The sequence below is a fragment of the Sminthopsis crassicaudata genome, chromosome 1 (assembly GCF_048593235.1).
Source record: "Sminthopsis crassicaudata isolate SCR6 chromosome 1, ASM4859323v1, whole genome shotgun sequence".
Classification (NCBI taxonomy): domain Eukaryota; kingdom Metazoa; phylum Chordata; class Mammalia; order Dasyuromorphia; family Dasyuridae; genus Sminthopsis; species Sminthopsis crassicaudata.
In genome coordinates, this window is record NC_133617.1 from 1,101,690 (window position 1) to 1,128,025 (window position 26,336).

General features: G+C 41.7%; 1 pseudogene and 2 gene segments (V, D, J or C); all 3 read right to left on the bottom strand.

Annotated features, from left to right (window-relative positions):
• LOC141556155 (immunoglobulin lambda variable 9-49-like) overlaps positions 1-17,587 on the bottom strand; it is a 1,090,947-nt gene extending 1,073,360 nt beyond the window's left edge. The window contains 2 exon segments of the V gene segment in view: positions 17,058-17,373; positions 17,495-17,587. Of these exon segments, the coding sequence occupies positions 17,058-17,373; positions 17,495-17,540 (362 nt within the window).
• Positions 4,140-4,636, bottom strand: LOC141552172 (immunoglobulin lambda variable 4-69-like; annotated as a pseudogene).
• Positions 5,050-13,489, bottom strand: LOC141552173 (immunoglobulin lambda variable 4-69-like). The segment is given in 4 exon segments: positions 5,050-5,072; positions 9,584-9,681; positions 12,889-13,294; positions 13,416-13,489. Coding segments are annotated over 4 exon segments (573 nt in total).
• Positions 17,588-26,336: the final 8,749 nt, after the last annotated feature.

Sequence of the window (26,336 nt, forward strand, 5' to 3'; positions counted from 1 at the left end):
ACAGGCAGGGAACACAGCCAAAGCCAATGGGCATCGGTGGCAGACAGGGGCCTTGGAAACATGAACTCATTGTTCTTGGAAGTTGGAGTAGGTAGAGATTGGAGGGTTAAGTAGCCAGAAGCTCAGGAATGTGGGAAGGGATTTGGCCAAAAAAAGGTCTTGAAAGCCCAAGAGAAAGCCCAAGAGAGCCCATTTAGCAGGACATAACAGGGAGGCTCAGGAGATGATGGAACAAAGGAAACTGAGTGGTGATAAGGTCAGATCCAGGATTGAGTGTATTTGACAGCAGAGTGGAAGATGGACTTTAATGGGAACAGCTTTGAAGCAAGGGCCAGGCAGCTGCTTGTGGCCACAGTCAAGTGTTAGGAGACTCGACCTTCCCCATCATAGTTTCAGGGAAGAAAAGGGAGGCCGGACACAGAACTGTCAGCAGTTAGAGTCTTCTCTGTTCCCACCTCAGTGCTAGGGATTTTGTTGCTCTACAAAGTATCTGTGGCTGAGGCCTCATGACCACTGGCTGTTTTCCCAGGGGCCCCTTCACTAAGCCTCATTTCTCTTTCTAAGAAGAAGTCGGGCTGGCTGTTGTGGGGAAACCATGGCAGAGGCTTCCTCTCATCTCCACTTGTCAAAGCCTGAAGTCTCAGGTAAATCTTTTCCCTGGGATCACAATGGAACATGGGTAAAATCCAGGTTCTGGATACAGAAGACCTGGGAACATAACCTGTTTCTGTCATGTACTATTTCCTTACTTTCCCTTGGCAGGTAGACTCCCAAATATTTTATATTATAAACAGATATTTTAAATGGAATTTCTCTTTGTATCTCTCTCTCTCTTTTTTTATTTCTGCCATATCAAATTTAATGCACACTTTAAAAAAAGATAGAGAGGTAGCCCAGAAAGGCCTGAGTTTAAGTGACATATAGTGGCTGTTTGATCCTGAGTAAGTTATTTAATCTCTATGTTCCAAGCAAATCTATAAAACTAAGAGGCCAGAAGAAAGTACCTAACTATATTGATAGAAGAGATTCTCTCATCAGAAAATTCTCTATACCTATTAAGTCATAGCCTCAGTCTCTGTTCGCTCTGTGTGTCTCTCTTTCTGCCTCTCTATCTGTTTGTCTGTCTGTCTCTCTATCTGTCTGTCTATTACTCTGAATCTGGGTCTCTCTGTCTCTGTGTCTCTGTCTCTGTATCTCTCTATCTCTCTCTGTTTGTCTCTCTCTCTCTCTCCTTTTCTCTCCCTTTCTCTTCCTCCCTCTCCCTCTCCTCCCTCTCTCTTTCTGTCTTTCTGTCTCTTTCTCTGTCTTTGTCTGTCTATCTCTTTCCTTCTCTCGCCCTCTCTTCCTCTCCCTCTCTCTCTCTCTATCTTTCTGTCTTTCTGTCTCTCTCTATCACTCTCTGTCTCTGCTTTTTATTATTGTAGCTTTTTTATTGACAGAACATATCCATGGGATTTTTCAATTACCCATTGACTTTTTTGGTAATATATAAAAATGCTGATGATTTATGTGGATTTATTTTGCATCCTGCAACTTTGCTAAAGTTGTGGATTATTTCTAATGATTTTTTAGTTGGTTCTCCAAGTGTACCATCATACCATTTGCAAAGAGTGATAATTTGATTTCCTCATTGCCTACTCTAATTCCTTTAATCTCTTTTTCTTCTCTTATCACCAAAGCCAACATTTCTTTTTTTAAATTAATTTTATAATTATACATTTTTGAAAGTATATATGCATAGTAATTTTTTAAACATTATCTCTTGTATTCATTTTTCCATATTTTCCCCTCCCTCCTTCTACTCCCTCCCCTAAATGACAGGCAATCTCATACATTTTACATGTGTTACAGTATAACCTAGATACAATATATGTGTGTAAATCCAATTTTCTTGTTGCATGTTAAGTATTAGATTCCAAAGGTATAAGTAACCTGGGTAGATAGACAGTAGTGCTAACAATTTACATTCACTTCCCAGTGTTCCTTCTCTGGGTGTAGTTGTTTCTGTCCATCATTGATCAGCTGGAAGTGAATTGGATCTTCTTTATGTTGAAGATTTCCACTTCCATCAGAATACATCTTCATACAGCATTGTTGTTGAGGTGTACCGCGATCTTCTGGTTCTGTTCATTTCACTCAGCATCAGTTGATGTAAGTCTCTCCAAACCTTTCTGTATTCATCCTGCTGGTCATTTCTTACAGAGCAATAATATTCCATAGCCTTCATATACCATAATTTACCCAACCATTCTCCAATTGATGGACATCCATTCAACTTCCAGTTTCTAGCCACTACGAAAAGAGCTGCTACAAACATTTTGGCACATACAGGTCCCTTTCCCTTCTTTAGTATTTCTTTGGGATATAAGCCCAGTAGTAGCACTGCTGGATCAAAGGGTATGCACAGTTTAATAACTTTTTGGGCATAGTTCCAGATTGCTCTCCAGAATGGTTGGATTCTTTCACAACTCCACCAACAATGTATTAGTGTCCCAGTTTTCCCACATGCCCTCCAACATTCATCATTATTTGTTCCTGTCATCTTAGCCAATCTGACAGGTGTGTAGTGATATCTCAGAGTTGTCTTAATTTGTATTTCTCTGATCAGTAGTGATTTGGAACACTCTTTCATATGAGTGGATATAGTTTCAATTTCATTAACTGAGAATTGTCTGTTCATACCCTTTGACCATTTATCAATTAGAGAATGGTTTGATTTCTTATAAATTAGGATCAATTCTCTATATATTTTGGAAATGAGACCTTTATCAGAACCTTTAACTATAAAAATATTTTCCCAATTTGTTATTTCCCTTCTAATCTTGTTTGAATTAGTATTGTTTGTACAGAAACTTTTTAGTTTGATGTAATCAAAATTTTATCAAATGCAAAGCTAACATTTCTAATACAATATTGAATAGTAATGGTGATAGTGGGCAATCTTGTGTCATCCTTGATCTTATTGGGAATGTTAATAGTTTATGCCCATTACATATGATGTTTGCTGATGGTTTTAAATAAATGATATTGATTATTTTAAGGAAAACTCTATTCCTATACTTACTAGTGTTTTTATAGGAAGGGAAGTTGGATTTTATCAAATGATTTTTCTGCATCTATTGAGATGATCATATGGTTTTTATTAGTTTAGTTACTGATATAGTCAATTATGCTAATTGTTTTCCCAATATTGAATCTGTCTTGCATTCCTGGTATAAATCCTACTTGGTTATTGTGTATTATCTTGGACATGACTTTTTGTAATCTCTTTGCTAATATTTCATTTCTGATATTTGCATCAATATGCTTTAGGGAGATTGGTCTATACTTTTCTTTCTCTGTTTTCATCCTATGGGGTTTAGGTATCAGCACCATATATGTGTTATAAAAGGAATTTGATAGGAGTCTTTCTTTCCCTGTTTTTTCAGACATAGTATTGGAATTAATTGTTCTTTAAATGTTTGGTAGAATTCATATGTAAATCCATCTGGTCCTGGGGATTTTTCCTTAGGGAGTTGATTAATAGCTTGTTCTATTTCTTTTTTTCTATAATGGGACTATTTAAGTAATTTATTTCCTCTTCTCTTATTACAGGTAATCTATACTTTATAGGTATTTCCCCATTTCACTTAGATTATGTTGTTTATTAACATATTTGGATAAAATAACTCCTAATTATTGCTCTAATTCCTTCTTCATTGTTGGATAGTTCTCCCTTTTCATTTTTGAGATTAAGAATTTGATTTTCTTCTTTGCTTTTTCTAATCATATTAACTAAAGGTTTATCTGGTTTTGTTTCATAAAACCAACTCTTAGTTTTATTTATTAATTCAATAGTTTTCTTACTTTCAATTTTCTTTATCTCCTCTTTTTTCAGAATTTCAAATTTGGTATTTAATTAGCGCTTTGTAATTTCTTCTTTTTGTAGCTTTTTTAGTTGCAAGCCCATTCATTGGCAAAAATAACATGCATAGAAAAAGAGGCAGAGGCAGAAAGAGGAAGAAAGAAAAAAATGTGAAAGAGGAGGAAGCAGAGAGAAAGAGAGACCTTCTGGTCCCCTGGCAGCTTGGCTGAGTCAGCAGCCTGAGCCAGGTTTGTGCTGGCCAGGAGGTTTTTGTCCCACTTCCTCACTGAATGTGTCACTGTGGTAACCCATTATTACCATCAGCTGCCCCACAGTAATAATCGGCCTCATCCTCAGGCTGGATGCTGCTGATGGACAAGTAGCGATCGGCCCCAGAGCCAGAGCCAGAGAAGCGGGAGGGGACCCCCTCACCCTTGCTCACATATCCACTGCTGGTGATATACAGGATGTACTGAGGGGCCTTTCCTGGGCTCTGTGGGTACCAACCAATAGTATACTCTGTACTGACTGCTGAGGGTGCAGGAGAGTCTGGCTGTGGCTCCCAGGGACACAGACATGGAGGGAGACTGAGGCGGCACAGGCTGGGAGAAGGAACCTGGAAACACAGACAGACATGAATGTCCCAGCACAGGAGAGAGGGGGGAGGTGCTCGGAGACCCTCCTGGAAGACCCCAGCACAGGGAGTGGGGAGCAGGATGAGCAGGGCCAGCCCTGACCTGAGCAGAAGGTGAGCAGGAGGAGGCAGAAGAGAGGCCAGGCCATGGTGCAGGGGACCCGAGATCTCTGCTTCCCAGAGAAAACTGGCAGGGTCTGGGCTCTGCTAGGCCCCTCTTATCCTCCCCCTGGGAGCTTGGGATGGGCTGGGGAGGGGGCGGGGCTGGATGCAAATCTGGGCCTTCTTACTGGTTACTATCTCTTGGGCTTCATGAGGAAAGTGTATTTCAGAGGGAGGGGATGGAGCCCAGCTGAGATGTCACCCATGAGGGATCCCAGGGGGTCAGAGCAGCCACAGACACAGCCAGCTGGGCTCATCCCCACTGAGATCTCCAGACTCCTCCTGGCCCCATTGCCTGCCCAGAACAACTCCCACAGTGTCCTCTAGTGGCTACAGGCCCCCAATGAATCCCAGTCTAGTAAGCAAACGTCAGGGACCCCACAGCTAGAAGCTGACCCCGGGTCCCTGCTCACCCGGCCTCCAGGCCGGAATCTGTGCACAGGACAAAGGGATGGAGAGGTGCAAGGAGGGCAGCCGTGAGGGGTGTGTGTGTGTGTGTGTGTGTGTGTGTGTGTGTGTGTGTGTGATTGTAACAGTCACTGGAAATCCTTGGTCATTTCCAGACAAAAGTTTCTTCCAGGTCTTCTCTTCATCACTCTCACATGTGCTCCCGTGAGGACATCTAGTGGTCTGGTAAAGCACCAGCACTTCTGACAGATTATAAACAGTAATCCTCAGATTGGAGAATAGACCTGAGACCTCAAAGGGGCTTTGGATGTGGCCAAGTCAGGGCCTTCTTCCTCCTAGGGGCCTGTATCCCCCTCACTGGGACATGTGACCCCACATCTGTACTAGAAGCTCTGCCCAGATCTAGGATTGTCCCCTAAAAGTCGGCAGCTGTTTTCTTCTGGCCAATACAGCCCTTTCAGCATCTTTCCTCAGGTTCTTCCAGAATTTTCCTAAACATGCGATATCATCAGCATTGAGTTCCTGTCTCCAAGTACCTCTTCTATGAGTTCTGGAAGGCCCAAAGAGACTTGGGCCATAAGTGCAAACAATGGGAGTAAGTTTAGAGAGATTCTGATTAGGAAGTCTTTCCCTTTCCCAGTTCTTTCAAAGGAATCTGGTAATGGCCAAGGAATGAATGGACACAGAGCATTAATTAATTGCTTACTGTTTTATTCCATGCTAAGGGCTGGCAATCCAACTGAAAAACAAAGACAGTCCCTGGTCTCAAGGAGCACCTCTCTTCTTACTTTGGAGGGTGAGATGTTGGCATCCCACAAGCCTGAGTTTGTAGTTGCAAATAATGATGCTTCTCCTTTAACTGCATTTATACTGAAAAATGCTTTAACTTTGTGGTGGGGCCATTTCCTGGACCTGAAAACTTTTGGAGCAAGAACCTTTTTTTGGGTCATGAACAATCATGAGATCAGTATCTGCAGGAGCAGTTTCCAGGCTCCATCTTCCCAAGATTATATCCCAGTTGTGGGACAATCTTAGAGAAGGATGAATTATCCAGCTAATAGACTGCACAGATTTTTTGTTTCTTCCTTGTCAGCTTTTGAATCTCTCCATCATTTTTTGGTCAAACCAGTTTTGATGCTTTTGAGTGTTTTGGTCCAGATGTAGAAATGCAGTGTTATACCCAGTCTCAAAGTTCTGCTCCACTGTTGCTAATTCTGTGTTGGTTCAGCTTTTTCTCCAAGTTAGCAATATACTGTTCATGAAGTGCTCTAACATGTTGACATTAAGTATTTTGCTGATTGTCTTGACTTTGGGTCATTGTTTTGCTGATTGCAAATCTTCATTTTGGAAATCATTAGTCTATGATCGGTCCAGCAATCTGCCACAAATTGCCTTTATCAGTCTCACATCCCATCTATTTTTTCTCCTTAAAATCTCAAAGTCTATTAAATGTAAATGTCTGTTTTAAGGGACATCCATGATGGTTTGTTGTCTTAAGATAAATAGAATATGATGTTGGTAAGGAGAAGGTCAAGAGATTCACAATAATAAATGATCATTGCAGTTGTGGGTTCTAACTCCTTTTCTTCCAAAGACTTCCTGCCATGTGTAGTAGTCTGTGCCCACTCTCCTGTTTAATTCAATTACTCAAATAGAAACTTTTAGTATGTTGATGGGTCATGATGATAGTTCCCAAGTCTTATAATATTTTGCATCATACATACTTACTGATGATCATGGAATGGTATTTTCCCACAAAATGCAATCACATTATTATGAACCAATAATTCATTTCTTCTGGGAAACTTCAAAGCTTGTTTACTAGATTCCTTTAAATTGGAAAACATATGCCAGGCTTATAGCATATATATACCACACACACACACACACACATACACACACACACACACACACACACACACACACACACACACAATGAATAGGAAAACTCAGCCTTTTGAATGGAATAACTTCAACAAAATGTACTTGGAGGGAAGTGAGAGGAAATATAGAACTGAATTAGGCTGAATGCAAGAATGGAGTCAATCATTTGGAAAATGTCTCCCCAATGACTCCAAACCTGTCCAGCCCTCTAAACAATATCCACCTTAAAAAAAAAAAAAAAAGATTTCCACCTCCCCAGTGTCTGTGTTCTCTTTCACAATGAATGCCAAAATCCTCCTGGGATATGCTCCTGAATATAATGCTTTGATTACAGAGTTGCAAATATTTTTTTTTCTCACAAGGAAGCAAGTATGTGTGTTTTTGAGAATGAGAAAGAGAAAGAACAGAAACAGACAGACATACAAAGAGACATAGGCAGAAACAGAGACAAAGAGAGAGAAAAAACCATCTTATGGGTAAAAATGGAGGTGGGTCATCACCATAGGGAAAAAATATTTAGAATATAATAATATCTAGATATTATAATATCTAAATATTATTATCTAAATGGATGGAGAGATGCACTTAGTGTTTGCAAAATACTTTATTAATATTATCTTATTTTATTTTCAAATTAGGTGCCATTTTGGTTCCTGTTCAAGCTAGTTGGCTGTTGTCCTTCATTTTTTAAGAGGACAAAATTGCATTAGTATGTTAGAATCAAGTTTCAGTGTATTTGACTATACTGGATCACAGCAATAACACTGGTCAGACTGAAATATTTCATGTGAACATTTGGGGAGGATTCTCTAAAATCCTGCTTTATTGATTAAGGAGAGAACACTGAGGAAGGTTATTTAACTTAGCCAGACTCATACAGCTATTAACTGCCTGAGGCTAGTTTTGAAGTTAGGTCTTCTTGACTTGGCTAATACACTCTCCGTGACTTGACAAAGCTGCCAAGGAGAGTTACTCTTCCATGAAAGGATTTGACTCTTCGTTGGCAGAATTTGTTTTGACATAAATGGAGACCTAACTGTTTAGCAAGAACAGTGAAAAACAAAACAAAACAAAACAAAAAAAACAGCCATTTGTCTACAAAGTCTCAGGAGTTGCAAGCAGGGGGTTGTGGGTGCAATAACCTCTACTTGGGTTGTGGGTATTAGTTGAGGTCTGTTCTGATGTTTCAGACTTAAGGGAGGGCTTTCCAGGCTTTAGGTCTTATCAGGGGATATCACAGTTATCAGGGGATAAATGATGAGATTTATTTATTCAGAAAAATGAATAAACATGAATTTAACTAAAGCTTTATTAATTCAAACTGTTTTTAAACTGGGATTGATTAATATTTGGGCAATAGTAATGTTACTTAGGTCTCATTGGTGAATTTGATACATTTTCAAGGTATGAACATATAAATGGATAATTTGACATGAGGATCCCACATTGGGTGTTGGTTGACATATGCTTTTGAACAGATTCTTGATGGAAACTCTAGTGATCAAATTGCATCTTTCACAGTATTCGGAAGAGGATAACTGTACACAGCCAGTAGTTGAATTGCTTTTGTTGCTCAGGAATTTTTCAGTTCTGTCCAACTCTTCATGACTCCATTGGAGGTTTTCTTGGCCAAGGTACAAGAGTAGTTTGTCTTTTCTTTCTCCAACTCATTTGGCAGATGAGGAAACTAAGGCACAAAGGAAACTTGCTCAGGGTCACACAGCTAGTAATGCCCTGAGGTCAGATTTGAATTCAGACAAATTAGTTTTTTTGACTCCAGAGCTGGTACTCTATCTGCTGTAGCTGCAATTTGCTTTTTTTGTCATTTCATTGTCTACTCTACTTTGTTCAAAGTTTTCACTCTTTAAGAAAAACATTCCTATAAAGCCACCTGTTAGATACAAGATCCTAAATTAATATCACGAACCTGTCCATTTCTATTCAGAAACCTATAGGATCCTCTCATTTCAATTTTTTTGTGACATATTGTTGGGTGCGTCCATGTTTGATGTCCCCTGTCCTTTGGATTTCATGCTTGGATTGGAGCCATTTTAGAGGCTCGATCTGAACATGAGCTGATTTCCTTGCTACCATGGTATTTGTCTGCCTTGTTTTCCTCATTCTCATTATATTTCACACTTGTCACCAGTTTTCATGGGATTCAAACAGAACTGGTGCTGGCATAAATTTCTATGCTGTTATTATTCTGCAAATAATTTATTTGCTATGGATAATGGCTGATGGTAAATAAAATGATGGCTTTCTTAACTGAATAAGCATATGACACGCAAACTCATCTTCTGTAGGCTCACAGAAAACAGTCAGGGGAAAACCTCCATAAAGCATCTAGCCAGAACCAGTCTTGGTGAGCAAGACAGACAGTTGTGCTTTGCTGGAAACTAGCAAAATATTATGAATTCAAACTCGGTGAATGACAAGACCAAAAATTAGGGATTAAGACATCCATGTCAGCTGGGGAATGGTGAAAAAGACCGTTTTGACTTTATTCTGATCAAAAGTTTTATCAATGATTTGGCTGAAGACATCCCATTTATTTTTTTATGTGAACAAAGTCTGAGTAATGCTAATGTGATGGGATTTGTAATCCTCATTTGCTGGGGCCCCATGCTTCCGACAGATAGCGTACTCACCGTTCGTAGTCTTCTGGTTGCTGAAGCAGGGGGTCTGGCCAGACGGGTACGTTCCTTCTCCTCGCTGATCTGCCGGGCTGCCACGAATCTTCAGGTCCCTGTTCGAGGGCGCCAATTGACCCGACCTGTGGGTCTAGAACTAGGGGGGTTCTGAAGCCCCGTGCCAACCTGTAAGCAAAATGCTGGTAAGGCGACAACCTGGGAATGGGTGAAGAAAGAAAGAGGCGGAGACGATTCTGTGTTAGGCAGAAACGCTCGTTTATTAGAGGGAAATACAAGGTTTTTATATGTTTCCAGAGTATAGGTTTGAAAAAACAATTCTGTGACTACGTGACTAGGGGAATTTTTGCTAGTTAGGAAACATCTGTGGCGGATCTTGTAATATCCTATGGCAGGATATTTAAGAAAGAATGGTTTATTGTTAGTATCTGGGTCTTTATGACCGAGGCAGGATGTTCCCATGCTTTGTTGAGTAAGCAGGATGTTTGTTTAGGGTATAGGGCTTCAGCATGGGGCCCCAGCACTCATTCTGCTGCAGGCAGGGATGGTGGACTGGATGAAATAAGAAGAAATGGGGATAGCCTCAAATCTATAGCAATATTCAGGAAGGATGATGGGCTTAAGGGGAGGCAACCAGAGAGGATCAAACACTTGCAGTTCTAAGTGATTTCAGGGGAGGATCTCCAAGGCCTTTCTTTGACTATTGAATAGGAATAAATGCTCAGCTGTGGTACCAAAGGGGAATGGAGAGTAAGATGAAAGAAAGAGGACAGGAACTATGGGATGCAAACAAAGTGGACTGGAAGCACATCCTAAAACTTCCCCAGAAGTCAGAGCAGAGAAGCACCTGGGTGGATCTGAAGTTAGGAAGACTGGAAGTCAAATCACCTTTCAGATATTAATTTTCTCTCAGGTTCCTTATCTGTCACATGGAGATTATAAATGGACTTCCCAAAGCCATAGTGTGAATCAAAAAGTTATTATTTACAAAGTGCTACGTAGCTTTAAAGTGTAAATGCTTATAAATATTGTTCTTTTTATTATGAGGAGAGAGTCTGCCAGAACCAGCATTCCTCTGGGAGCTTTGGGAACCATCATCATCATCATTGATTTTCTCACCAAGATTTTCCTCCTCTGGTTCGATCTCCAGGACAAATGGGCCTCTAGGATTCAGGGTCCCGTGGCCATCATTCACTGCCCAAGCACATAAATACACAAACACACAAACATCCTCAGCACTTTCCCTTTTCTCACCTTAATTTTTAAAATTTCCTAATTAATGCTGAATTGGGGATTTTTAGTTTTTTTGTTTTTTTTTTTTTCTGAGACTTTTTAATTTGCATATCCAATTCATTGTTCTGCTCTTTCTCTAGGTTTTGCTATATACATTTCCCTCTAATCACTGTTTTTACTGTATCCCATAGTTATTGATATGTTGTATCACTCTTCTTCTTTTTTTAAAGTTAACTGCTGGGGCAGCTAGGTGGTGCAGTGAATAGAGCACCAGCCCTGAATTCAGGAGGACGGGAGTTCAAATATGATCTCAGACACTTAACACTTCCTAGCTGTGTGACCCTGGGCAAGTCACTTAACCCCAGCCTCAAGAAAAATAAAAAAATAAAATAAATAAAGTTAACTCCTAAGGTTATGACAGGTCCAACCTTTCCACCTCAGGGGGACAGATTTAGAAGGCTGGGATAAAACAAGCAAACAAACACCAGTTCTTTTATTATTATTATTATTAAACCTTCTTATTTTTCAAATCATATGCATGGATAATTTTTCAACATTGATGTTTGCAAAACCTTGTGTTCCAATTTCCCCCCATTCCCCCTTGCCCTCCTTTAGATGGCAAGTAGTCCAATACATGTTAAACATGGTAGAAATATATGTTAAATCCAATATGTACATACATAGTTATACAATTATTGAACAAACACCAGTTCTTTACAAGATTCCTTCAAAGCATGAAGCTTCTTAAAATTAAACTGCCTTTAAAAGAAAGAAAATACTCTCACGATGTTCAAATCAGAAATTCATTAAAACTTCTGGGACCCCGTTCCTTTATCTGTAAGCTGAGTGGGCTGAGATTCCTTGTATCCGAGGTCCCTTACAACTCCACATGCATGATTCCCACCACCCCACAGATGAAGTAATGTCAACAAACATTTATTAATTACCTGCTGTGTTCCAACTCCCACAGATACTAAATAGGCAAAAACAGCCTCCAGTCATGGAGGAACTCACAACCTAAGGTGGCCGTGGGAAAACATGTAAACAGCAATGGCCAAACAGCACATAAAAGAGACAAACTGGAGAAAAGAGGGAAAACACTAAAATTGAGGAGGGCTGGGAGAAATGTTTTACAAAGGAAATTAGGGTTTTACCTGGGACTGGAGGGAAGAAAGAAGCTGAAGATGAGCAGGGTTAGACCGCTAGGCAGGGAACACAGCCAGAGACAATGGGCAGAGTTGGCAGACAGTGTCCTGGGTAAAAAAAAAAACGAGAGGTTGATTGTCCCTGGCTAGTGGAATAGTTGGTGGCCCCGGAGGCTTAAGGGGCCAAAAACTCAGAAAGATAGGAAGGCATATGGCCTAAAAAGCCTTGAAAGCTCAAGAGAGGAATGTAGATTTTATCCAGGAGGTAATAGGGAGACAAGGGAGATGATGGAAGGAAGGAAACATGGTGGTAAGGTCAGATCCAGGCTTGAATGTATTTAACACCAGAGTGGAAGATGGACTTTAATGGGAACAGCCTAAAAGCAGGGCCAGGCAGCTGCTCATGGCCACTTCCAGGTGTTGGGTGACTGGACCTGCCCCATTGTGGTGTCTGTGTCAGGGGAGAAAAGGGAGGCTGCATACAGGACCAGCAGCACAGAGTCCTCTCTGTTCCCACCTCAGTGCTGGGGTCTTTGCTGCTCTACAAAGTATCTTGGGCCAAGGCTTCATGACCGCTGGCAGTTGTCCCAGGGGCCTCTTCACTAAGGATCATTTCTCTTTCCAAGAAGAAGCCAGGCCGTGTGTTGCAAGGAAACCAGGGCAGAGGTTCCCTCTCCCCTCCTCTCCACTTGTCAAAGTCTGAAGCCTGAAGGCTCAGCTAAATCTCTGCCCTGGAGTCTCAATGAAACATGGGTAAAATCCAGGTTCTGGGGTCAGAAGATCTGGGTGCAAGACTTGTTTCTGTCATATAATCTAGGTCTCATCCAGGTGAATCATAGAATATCTTGGAGAAAAAGAGAGGCAAAGTTAGAAAAAGGAAGAAAGAAAAAGTGTGCGAGAGGAAGGAGCAGAGAGAAAGAGACCGGCTGGTCCCCTGGGATCCTGGGTTGAGTCAGCAGGTTGGGCAGGGAAGCTTTTTGTCCCACTTCCTCACTGAATGTAGCGCTGTGGTAACCATACCTACTACCACTACCAAAAAGTGTCCCACAGTAATAATCGCCTTCATCTTCAGGCTGGATGTTGCTAATGGACAAGTAGAGATCGGTCCCAGAGCTGGAGCCGGAGAAGCGGGCAGGGATCCCCTCGCCCATGTCTACAGGTCCATCAGTCTCCACCTGCATGAGAAATCTGGGGGCTTTTCCTAGGCTCTGCTGGAACCATTCAATTCCATAATCTCTGTGCTGACTGCTGAGGGTGCAGGTGAGTCTGGCCGTGGCTCCCAGGGACACAGACATGGAGGGAGCCTGAGTCAGCACAGGCTGGGAGAAGGAACCTGGAAACACAGACAGACATGAATGTCCCAGAACAGGAGAGAGGGGGGAAGTGCTCAGAGACCCTCCCAGGAGACCCCGGGACAGGGAGGGGGGAGCAGGAGGAGCAGGGCCAGCCCTGACCTGAGCAGAAGGTGAGCAGGAGGAGGCAGAAGAGAGGCCAGGCCATGGTGCGGGGGACCCGAGAGCTCTGCTCCCCAGAGAGAACTGGCGGGGTCTGGGCTCCTCCAGGCCCCTCTTATCCTCTCCCTGGGAGCCTGAGATGGGGCTGGGGAGGGGGCAGGGGCTGGATGCAAATCTGCATTTCCTTAATTACACCTTGAGTTTTAAATCTGGGGTCATGGGTCCCATGAGGAAGGCGTGTCTCTCAGGAGGAAGGAGATGGAGCCCAGCTGAGATGTAACTTATAAAGGATCAGGGGGTCAGAGAAGCCACAGCCAGCTGGGCTCCTCCTGCCCCCATTGCCTGTCCAGAGCCAGTCTCACATTGCCCCCTAGTGGCTGCAGGCCCCCAGGTCACTCCAGACTGGTAAGCAAATTTCAGGTGTCCCATAGCCAGAAGTAGCCATGAGCTTGTTGCTCACCAGTCCCGCAAGGGGGCATCTGTGCACAGGACAAGGGAGGGATGGATGCAGGGGACGACAGCCTTGGAGTGTGTGTATGTGTGAGACCCTGCAATAGTCATTGCAAAGCTTGGGTCATGTTCACATAAAGGTTTGCTTCTAGGACTTCTCTCCATCACTCTCCAGTCACACGTGCTCCCGTGAGGACATCTAGTGGTCGGGTAAAGCACCAGCACTTCTAACAGATTACAAAGAGTAACCCCAGAACTGGAGGACAGACCTGAGACCTCAAAGGGCTTTGTTTGGAGCCAAGTCAGGGCCTTCTGACTCCTCCGGGCCTGTATCCCCCTCACTGGGACACGTGACCCTACATCTGTACCAGAGTCTCTGCCCGGCTCTAGGGATCGGTCTCTATTTTCTTCTGGCTGATCCAGCCCTTTCAGCATCTTTCCTCATGCTCTTCTAGTTTTCCCAAAAAATGTCATCAGCTCAAGCATAGAGTTCATGTCTCCATTCCCTCAGTCCTGGAAGGTGATGGGGCCCTCAAGGAGACAGGACCTAAGGGCCAGCCTCGGGATCCACTTAGATTCTGCTGAAGAAGCTTTCCCTTTCCCAGCTCTTCCATAGGAATCTGGCCATGGACAAGGAATGAATGGACCTGGAGCATTAATCAAGTGCTACTGTGGTAGCTCATGCTAAGAGCTGTCAATCCAACTGAAAAATTAGGACAGCCCCTGTCCTCAAGGAGCCCCCTGTTCTATCCTGGAGCGTCTCACCTGTAGGTGAGATGGAAAGGTCCCATCGTCCCGAGGTTGTAGCTGCAAATGATGATGACTTTCTTTAACTGCCCTTATATTCATAAAATTCTATAAATTTGTGATGGGAACCTCACAAATTTTTTTGAGTTTTACAAAACAATAAGTATGGCATCTACAGAAGCAGTTGCTGGGCTGCATCTCCATAGGTTTGCTTCTCGGTTGTGGGACAATGGACCCTAAACTGGGAGCCTTGCTATTCATAAAGTTTAGGACTCAAAATCCTGGACCATTGTCCTCATGACCATGAGCACGGTCGTAGTGGTTTGACTCTCTAGGCTCATCCTGCATCTTATCTCTTCCTCGGGTATCTTTGCTAATTAAAAATCCAAAGATAAAACTTTTTCTTGAGCAATAAATAAATAAGAACATTTGAATATTGGCATGATATCTTGGTCCACTATAATGATTTTGGTTTTTTTATGTATTTTATTTTCATTTGGGAAATAAAAGAAGCATTTCTGTAAACTAATATAAAAAGATGCCAATCTATTACATACAATTTGCTATATTTAAAATATATAATAAAGTTAGCACGTACATTTCTTTTGTTTCTTCCCTTCCTGTCCTGTCCTGGAGATGATTATCATTAGAGTCAAATATGTTTCCTTGTATATGGGGTCCCTTCAAATTCTGAGTCTCTGACTCCCCAAAAAACTCATATCAGCAAGCATGTATTAAGTACCTACTGTGTCTGAGGCAGCTGGGTGGCACAATTGACAGGTCCAAAAGAAACATCCCTTTTCAACAACAAACAGAAGGTCCTGAGAACCTAAACCATGGTGAGAGCTATGACAGAGGAGAAAAGGAGCAGGAATCATTTTCATCTTCAGGCTGGATGTTGCATATGGACAAATATCCATTGTCCCCATGTTTAGAGCCGAGAAGTCATGAGGATCCCATCACCCTTGTCTGACTTCATTTCCATCTCTTTTATCATTATATAATGAGGGCCCTTTCCTGGATCCTGTTGGTACCACTGCAATATGTGCAGCCACTGGCTGGGGTTTCAAGAGATTGAGGGAGACTGAGTCAGTACAGTCTGGAAGAGAGAACCTGGAGAAATTGTTTTCCCAGTAGTGAACCAGCCCTGCAGTCCTGGTATAAATCCTACTTGGTTATCATGTATTATCTTGGATATGACTTTCTGTAATGTCTTTGCTAATATTTTATTTAAGATTTTTGCATCACTGTTTTGTTTTGTTTTGTTTTTCTTCCCAGATTATTTTTAGCTTCCGAATACAATTCTTCCTTTGCAACAACAACAACAACAAAATTCGGTTCTGCACATATATATTGTACCTAGGATATACTATAACATATTTAATATGTATGGGAATGCCTGCCATCTAGGGGAGGGGGTGGAGGGAAGGAGGGGAAAAATTTGGAACAGAAGGGAGTACAAGGGATAATGTTGTAAAAAAAATTACCTATGAATATGTACTGTCAAAGAAAATGTTATAATTATAAAAATTAATAAAAAAGATTTTTGCATCGATGTTCATTAGGGAGATTACTCTATCATTTTCTTTCTCTCTTTTCATCCTACCTGGTTTAGGTATCAGCACTATATATGTGTCATAAAAGGAATATGATATGAGTCCTTCATTCCCTATGTTTTCAAACAGTTTGTAAAATATTGGAATTAATTGTTCTTTAAATGTTTGGTAGAATTCACTTGTAAATCCATCTGGTCCTGGGGATTTTTTCTTAGGGAGTTGATTAGTAGCTTGTTCTATTTATTTTCCTAAAGTGGGATTATTTAAGTAATGTATGCGCTCTTCTCTTAATATGGGCAATATAGGGCAATATTTTATAGGTATTCCCCCATTTCACTTAGATTATCATATTTATTGACATATAGTTGGGCAAAATAACTCCTAATTATTGCTCTAATTTCCTCTTCATTGCTGGATAGTTCTCCCTTTTCATTTTTGAGAGGAACAATTTGATTTTCTTCTTTCCTTTTTCTAATCCTACTAACTAAAGGTTTATCTCTTTTGTTGTTGTTGTTTTTTCATTAAAGCAACTCTTAGTTTTATTTATTAATTCAATAGTTTTCTTACTTTCAATTTTCTTAATCTCCCCTTTTTTCAGAATTTCAGATTTGGCATTTAATTAGGGCTTTTTAATTTGTTCTTTTTCTAGCTCTTTTAGTTGCAAGCCCAATTCATTGGCAGAGAGAGACGGGCAGAATATCAGGCATAAATATAGAGGCAGAGGCAGAAAGAGGAAGAAAGAAATAATGTGAAAGAGGAAGAAGCAGAGGAAAGAAGAGACCTTCTGGTGCCCTGGCAGCCTGGGCTGTGTCAGCAGCTTGGGCCAGGTCAGGGCTGGAGGGGAGGTTTTTGTCCCACTTCCCCACTGAATGTGTCACTGTGGTAACCGTAGTTACTACCACTACCATAATATGCCCCACAGTAATAATCGGCCTCATCCTCAGGCTCGATGTTGCTGATGGACAAGTAGCGATGGGCCCCAGAGGCGGAGCCCGAGAAGCGGGCGGGGACCCCCTCGCCCTTGCTCACATCTCCATTGCTGTAGACATGCATGAGGTACCGAGGGGCCTTTCCCGGGCTCTGCTGGTACCATTCAATTCCATAATTGCTGTATGCACTGCTGAGGCTGCAGGAGAGTCTGGCCGTGGCTCCCAGGGACACAGACATGGAGGGAGGCTGAGTCAGCACAGGCTGGGAGAAGGAACCTGGAAACACAGACAGACATGAATGACCCAGCACAGGGGAGAGGGGGGAGGGGCTCGGAGACCCTCCCAGGAGAGCCCGGCACAGGGAGGAGAGAGCAGGAAGAGCAGGGCCAGCCCTGACCTGAGCAGAAGCTGAGCAGGAGGAGGCAGAAGAGAGGCCAGGCCATGGTGCAGGGGACCCGAGAGCTCTGCTCCCCAGAGAGAACCGGCGGGGTCCGGCTCTGCCAGGCCCCTCTTATCCTCCCCCTGGGAGCCTGGGATGGGCTGGGGAGGGGGCGGGGCTGGATGCAAATCTGGGCCTTCTTACTGGTTACTATCTCTTGGGCTTCATGAGGAAAGTGTATTTCAGAGGGAGGGGATGGAGCCCAGCTGAGATGTCACCCATGAGGGATCCCAGGGGTCCGAGCAACCACAGACACAGCCAGCTGGGCTCATCCCCACTGAGATCCCCAGACTCCTCCTGACCCCATTGCCTGCCCAGAGCAACTCCCACAGTGTCCTCTAGTGGCTACAGGCCCCCAATGAATCCCAGTCTAGTAAGCAAACGTCAGGGACCCCACAGCTAGAAGCTGACCCCGGGTCCCTGCTCACCTGCCCTCCAGGCCGGAATCTGTGCACAGGACAAAGGGATGGAGAGGTGCAGGGAGGGCAGCCGTGAGGGGTGTGTGTGTGTGTGTGTGTGTGTGTGTGTGTGTGTGTGTGTGATTGTAACAGTCACTGGAAATCCTCGGTCATTTCCAGACAAAAGTTTCTTCCAGGTCTTCTCTTCATCACTCTCACATGTGCTCCCGTGAGGACATCTAGTGGTCCGGTAAAGCACCAGCACTTCTGACAGATTATAAACAGTAATCCTCAGATTGGAGAACAGGCCTGAGACCTCAAAGGGGCTTTGGATGTGGCCAAGTCAGGGCCTTCTTCCTCCGAGGGGCCTGTATCCCCCTCACTGGGACACATGACCCCACATCTGTACTAGCATCTCTGCCTGGCTCTAGGATTGTTCCCTATTTTCCTCTGGCTGATCCAACACTTTCAGCATCTTTCCTTACGTTCTTCCAGAGTTTTCCCAAAGATATGACTTCAGCAGCTCAAGCACAGAGTTCCTGTCCCCAATTATATCAGTTGTGCAAGGTGATGGGCCCCTCAAGGAGACTTGGGATATAAGTGTAAGCAACGGGATCCACTTAGAGAGATTCTGCTGAAGAAGCTCTCCCTTTCCCAGCTTTCCATAGGAATCTGGTCATGGGCAAGCAATGAATGGACACAGAGCGTTAATTATCCTGGGGATATCCATCCCTTTTGTCATTATATAATGAGGGCCCTTTCCTGGATCCTGCTGGTACCAATCAACACTGCAATATGTGCACCCACTGGCTGGGCTTTCAAGAGATTAAGAGACTGAGGGAGACTGAGTCAGTACAGTCTGGAAGAGAGAACCTGGAGAAATGAAAGTCATTAAAGATCCTGATATAAAAGACTTTAGGAAGCTGCTTTGAGATCCTCAGAGGAACGAAGGAAAATGGAAGCAAAGAAAGGATTCTTCTGACTAGTCCTGACCTGAACAGAGGCAGTAGGAGGCAGAGAAGAGACCAGACTATTGGGCCAAGAGTCCCAAGAACTCTGCTCTCCAAAGAGCACCGAGAGGCCTGAGCTTTTCTGGGTCCCTCTTATCCTTTCCCTGAAACCCTGAGATAGTGTCTGGGAGATGAGGGGTCTCAGTGCAAATCTGGCTGATCCTGGCTTTCCCCCTGCAAACCACTTCTAGGCCTCCTGTGCTTTTCTGGTGGTAGAGAGAGGTCTTGAGATATCTCCACCTAGTCCAGTTGAGATGTCGCACATGAGTGATCTCACAGATCAGGGCAGCCATTGGCACAGGCAGCTGGGTTGATCCTCAGCTGAGATCCCCAGGCTCCTCATGCCCCCCACTGCCTGTACAACTATAGGACCATAGCGTCACCTGCTGGCTACAGGACCACATCCATCCTAATCTTTTAAACCATATATCATTTAGAACCAACATTTGTTGTATGAACACAATGCAGAAAGAATTTTCAGGCGGAGTCCATTTGTATGCATTTATAGAGGGGAAAAGTCTCTAGATAAGAGAATAATTTTAACTTCTCTATGTGTGATTTCATCTCTGTTAATATCACTTTATTAAAAACAATTGTGTGAATTGGTTGGAAATGGGAGAGAGTTTTCTATTTGAAGTTTCATTTCTCCAATTCAATTCTCAAAACTGTAGAAAACAAACATCTATGTATTTCTCACAATCCCCCCTTTTTTTCTTTTTAATAATTTGATTTCCACATTCTCATCCAGCTGCTCAGATTTGTCCAATTTTTACATCCCACTTCAGAATAAAAGTTTATGAACCCCCTGCACAGATCTCTTTACATAGGATGGATAATTAATCTCTGAATTCTCTGCTAATTCTTCTAATAGGGCTGTACTAGGAGGGAAACTACTTGCAATTGTAACTCGTGCTCCTCCTGTGTCTGCCAATTCCAATCTTTCTATGGCATGTTTTCCCATGCCATTCTGCTCGGGGCATCTAACTAATTTTTTTATTCCCTTCACTGCTTCTCTAGTATAACTTATCCAATAATATTTACTCACCAGAGTAGGAATGACCCAAATCCAGAACTAGATTTCTAGCCTTGAATTCATCAGTTATTGTAGTGGACTCAGTTCTTCCTGATTCAGTCTTCATTGAATGCCAGGGGACAAGGATGAGCCAAGTGGGTCAGTGCACAGGTACCCACTCAGTTCCCAGGCAAAGCAGGTTGGAAAGTGCTGCCTCCACAATAACATTCATGGTTTGCTTGGGTATGATCATCAGAGGAGCCAGAGCACCCCACAGTTATGTTCTGGACTCGGCTAAGAGCCACTACAGTGCCAAGATTTTGGAATCTTTCACCTGCCATGAGAAGCAAGCTGATTGATCTCCGGAGGAGTATACAGCCCTACAATTCTCCCCATGAATGTTCTTTTGGGACCAGGAGGAATTCACTTTCATGTTCTCCCATAACCAGAGGGAAAGATACTGTCTGGGCAGGGGGCAACCTGTAGCACAGATATGGAAATTACTTTTTGTTCAGACTCTTTACAGAGCACTTTACCAGTTCTATCCAAGCACTGGTGTCTATCACTTGCCTTAAGTCCTCAGCTTGATTCCAAATTTTCCTAAGAGATCTATAGCTATTAGCAAATTTCTCTTTGATCGGCATTTTCTAAATATCCAGCCCTTGTAGCAAACCAGACATTATTCCAAACTGGACATTTAGTTCCATAATTCCTCTTTTTAAATCATGACACAAACACTTATTACATCTACTTATCTATAGCTAGTCAAGCCTCTATAATTCTATAATTTGAATTGTTTGTGGGGTATCTTTCCCAGGAATATTAACCCTAATGTTAACCCAATGTCCTTTTCCTAAGCCCCAAATACTACTTCAGCAGAGGAATAACATTATTCCTACATAAACTCCCTCCTTCACAGGATTCATTCCTTATAGGGAACCCACTCAAACACTGGGTAGTTGGGGTCCATTCACCAAGAAATTCTGCTTCCTTCCCAAACAAATGGGACCCTAAGTCTTTTGGGATATGGGTGATGATCTCATCTTATGAAACTGATATAATAGGATTCTTTGGTCCCCTGATCCTTTTTTTTGCGGGGGGGGGGGGGGGGGGGAGGGCTGGGTCAAGAAACCCTGCATCTTCTGGCTTTGGAATCTGTTTCAGAAAACTCTCCTGATTATGATCACTGCTTAGCTTCCAGCCTCAGGAAAATCCTAGGATAATCCCCACCCTTAATTCACCTGCAGATTACTCCTTAGCCCACCATCCTTAATTCACCTGCAGATTACTCCTTAGCCCACCATCCTTAATTCACCTGCAGATTACTCCTTAGCCCACCATCCTTAATTCACCTGCAGATTACTCCTTAGCCCACCATCCTTAATTCACCTGCAGATTACTCCTTAGCCCACCATCCTTAATTCAGCTGCAGATTACTCCTTAGCCCACCATCCTTAATTCAGCTGCAGATTACTCCTTAGCCCACCATCCTTAATTCACCTGCAGATTACTCCTTAGCCCACCATCCTTAATTCACCTGCAGATTACTCCTTAGCCCACCATCCTTAATTCAGCTGCAGATTACTCCTTAGCCCACCATCCTTAATTCAGCTGCAGATTACTCCTTAGCCCACCATCCTTAATTCACCTGCAGATTACTCCTTAGCCCACCATCCTTAATTCACCTGCAGATTACTCCTTAGCCCACCATCCTTAATTCAGCTGCAGATTACTCCTTAGCCCACCATCCTTAATTCAGCTGCAGATTACTCCTTAGCCCACCATCCTTAATTCACCTGCAGATTACTCCTTAGCCCACCATCCTTAATTCAGCTGCAGATTACTCCTTAGCCCACCATCCTTAATTCACCTGCAGATTACTCCTTAGCCCACCATCCTTAATTCACCTGCAGATTATTCCTTAGCCCACCATCCTTAATTCATCTGGAGATTGCTCCTTAGCCTCTGATCATAGCATCAGCATGTACTCCTTGGCTTTATATGATAGAAAACTGGGTAAAGGCTGTTCTCTGTCTCTCGCTGCTTTGCTATTTTCCAATCAGAAACTTAGCCCATTGAGAATTATCAATGTCAAAAGAAACCCTTTTTTGCCAAAGTAATTTAGAGACTGGGAGTGTGGACAACACCAGCCTGGGGACCCCAAATGCTGTTAGAGTTTCTCATCCCTCAACAAACTATTTCCTGCTGAGAATGGGTGTTGAGCTGCCTCAATCTACAGGGTCGCAGACCCCTGAAGTTGGTCAATATAGTGTCTAGTGCTCATCAGTTGGAGGTGAATTGCTCAAAGTCAAAATTATTTATAGGAAAACAAATCTAAGAGAACCAGGGAGAGAGCAAGTACAAAGAGCAGAGCCCTCATTCTTGAGAGGTGTGTTTTTCCTTCCTTGCAGTGATGTATCATCTCTTTTTTAGAGACTAAATTGTACCCCAAAAGCAAAACGGGGGAATCCCATCAGAATAACAGAAGTATTCGCACAATCTTTCATTAACAGATCTCATGACCTATCAAAAGTAGGATAATGACAGAGTAACCCAGACTTCTACATGAGTCACATGTCAAGTCTCTGATATTATTTTATAAGATCTTCGTGCCCCCCCCCCCATTTTTCTTGCTGTAGGATGGACTGGGAAAGGCCAAAATAGATTGGCTAATAGCTTTTCAATAAAGTTATTCAAAAGAAAACACTATATTCACTATATAAATGTTTCCACATTAGTAACAAACTTAAATAAAAGTGACTTTCTCATTGACATTCATGTTAGCTCCATGTGGGACAAGAACCAGAGGCTCAAATAAATCAAGGAGATTTCTCAGAGTAGAAGCAGATTATGATTTCTTGAGAAAAGGCATCTCCCTCCCCACAAGCAGTCAGCCAGGGAGAGGCAAAGTACAGAAAGCAGACAAAGATTATATACAAGTTTTGGGTAGCACTCCCCAGAGGCTGGACCTCTCCCCTGATTAGTTAGGACAAATGACCTTATATTCTAAGTTATAAATGAGGAAAAACTTGTAAACCAACCACATCTTTAGGAGTACTAAATTATGTGATATGGGAGTTTTAATGCCAAGGTGACCAAAACTTAGTTTCACAAAGAAAAGGGCTGAATGATCCCATTCTTGTAAACCAAGTAATTTCTGGAGAAAGCAAGGTAAGCTTTTCATTTCATTTTTAGAACACTGCCTCCATCTTGTGGGACAGCTTTCACAATTCGCTTCATTCACATCCCTCTAAGAAAACTCGAGTACACTAAAATCCTCCTCTCTGAACCATACAAAAGATATTTCAGCTTCCAGTTGCAATAATCATTAAAATAATGGGTCCCCCAGACAGTTTATCAATTATTTTTTTTAACACAAATTTCCTAAAGCACCTTATTTCACACAGATACATACATCTAGTAACAGGTAAATGACTAAACCAAATTACTCATATACCTAATAATAAGATATAATAACTACATATTTTAGATAGATAACAGCAAAATATTACATACTTCAAGTGTGCTTTCTGTTGACCATTTACTCTGATTGTAGAACTTTGCTACAAGAGGAAGTACAGGGGCATGATCATAATAGCATCAAAACTGATCCTTTAGGGCCTCGGTCAGAGGCACCTAAATCACAGCTGATAGTTATGTAGTAATAATCCCACCTTATAGTTAACTCAACTCTCAAATGGTGGGTTACTAATTCAGTTCATCAGATAATCATTTCCAGGGGGCAGCTAGGTGGCACAATGCATAGAGCACCAGCCCTGAATTCAGGAGGACCCTAGTTCAAATTTGGTCTCTGACACTTAACATTTCCTAGCTGTATGACCCTGGGCAAGTCACTTAACCCCAGCCTCAGGGGGAAAAAAAAAGAAAAAAGAAAAAGAAAAAAAAAAACAGATAATTATTTCCAAATTCAAGACTGAAAACTATCACAGTTATAATCTCAAGAGATTTCATCTCAACAGCCAGTTTCACTAATCAGGTTTTAAATCCTAAACTTATCTGTCCCATGTGTTTGGAGAGCACAGCCAAAGCTAGATGTGCAGGACTGTCAGGTTGAAATCTTGTTCTAAGTATTTCAAGGAAGCACATTTGGATCATATTCATTAAACTATGCAACCATGATGCAGTTAATAAATAATTTGCTGAATGGGTTTTGAAGTAACTATTTTTAATGAATTTGCAATTAACCAGAAATCTAAAAAAACTTCTTTTTAGAAGTTCCTTGCATTGCTAATCAGTAGAACCTTTGATATACCATCACAAATGAGTTCGCCTTAAAATAACCACAGCCTTGAAAGGTAAAAAAAAAAAAATCAGTTATTAACACCATGTAAATGAAAGGTATTCCTTTAAATAATAGAAGCAATTAATGTTAGAGTAATTTCATTTAATAGGAGCAGGGCAGAAGTGAAGGAGGGGTTGCATTAGGTGGGTTTGTTTTCTCACTTCTACAGAGGCAGCCACATCCTATTAGGGAAAGGTGATTAAGCTTTCACCTTGCACAGATCATACAAACAACTAGTAAATAGTTTTTTTTAATATTTTTTATTATTAGACCTTTTTATTTGCAAAACATATGTATTAGGTAATTTTTCAACATTGACCCTTGCAAAATCTTCAGTTCCAAATTATCCCCTCCTTCCCCCCATCTCTCTCCTAGATGGCAGGTAGTCCAATACATGTTAAATATGTCAAAATATATGTTAAATCCTATATATGTATACATATTTATACAGTTATCTTGCTGCACAAGAAAAATCAGATCTGGAAAGAAAGAAAAAAACCTGAGAAGGAAAACAAAAATGCAAGCAAACAATAACAGAAAGAGTCTAAATGCTATGTTGCAATCCATACTCATTTCCCAGTGTTCCTTCACCGAGTATAGCTGGTTCTGTTCATCACTGATCAATTGGAACTTGTTTGAATCATCTCATTGTGGAAGAGAGACACATCCATCAGAACTAATCATTGTATAGTCTTGTTGTTGCCATGTATAATGATCTCCTGGTTATGCTGATTTCACTTAGCATCAGTTCATATAAGTTTCTCAGTGCTTCTCTGAAATTATCCTGCTGATCATTTCTTTCTTTTTTTTTATTTTATTTTTTATTATAGCTTTTCATATACAAAACATATGCATGGGTAATTTTTCAACACTGACCCTCGAAAAACCTTCTGTTCCAGCTTTTCCCCTCCTTTTCTCCACCTCCTCCCCTAGATGGCAGGAAGTCCCATACATGTTAAATATGTTAAAGTATATGTTAAATGCAATATATGTATACATTTTTATACAGTTATCTTGTTGCACAGGAAAGATCAGATTTAGAAAGAAAGTAAAATTAACCTGAGAAGAAAAAACCAAAAATGCAAGCAAACAATAACAAGAAAGAGTGTTAATGCTGTGGTATGGTCCACACTCATTTCCCAGTGTTCCTTCACTGAGTATAGCTGCTTCTGTTCATCACTGATCAATTGGAACTGATTTGGATTCTCTCATTGTTGAAGATGGCCACATCCATCAGAATTGATCCTCATACAGTATTGTTGTTGAAGTATATAATGATCTCCTGATTCTGCTCATTTCAATCAGCATCAGTTCATGTAAGTCTCTCCTAGAATCTCTGAATTTATTCTGCTGGTCATTTTTATAGAACAATAATATTCTATAGCATTCATATACCACAATTTATTCAGCCATTCAAGTGAGGGGCATCTCTTCAATTTCCAGTTTCTAGCCACTACAAAAAGGACTGCCACAAACGTTTTTGCACAAGTGGGTCCCTTTCCCTCTTTTAAGATCTCTTTGGGATATAAGCCTAGTAGTAACACTGCTGGATCAAAGGGTATGTACAGTTTGATAACTTTTTGAACATAATTCCAAACTGCTCTCCAGAATGGTTGGATCCATTCACAGTTCCACCAACAATATATCAGTGTCCCAGTTTTCCCACATTCCCTCCAACATTTGTCATTTTCTTTTCCTGTCATCTTAGACAACCTAAGAGGTGTGTAGTGGTATTTCAGGAGTTGTCTTAATTTGCATTTTTCTGACCAATAGTGATTTAGATCACCTTTTCATATGAGTAGAAATAGTTTCACTTTCATCATCTGAAAATCATCTGTTCATATCCTTTGAACATTTATCGATTGGAGAATGGCTTGATTTCTTATAAATTTGAGTATATTCACTATATATTTTGGAGATGAGACTTTATCAGAATCTTTGACTGTAAAAATGTTTTGCCAGTTTATTGCTTCCCTTCTAATCTTGTCTGCATTCATTTTGTATGTACAATTTTTTAAACTGAATATAATAAAAATTATCTATTTTATGATCAATAATGATTTCTAGTTCTTCTTTG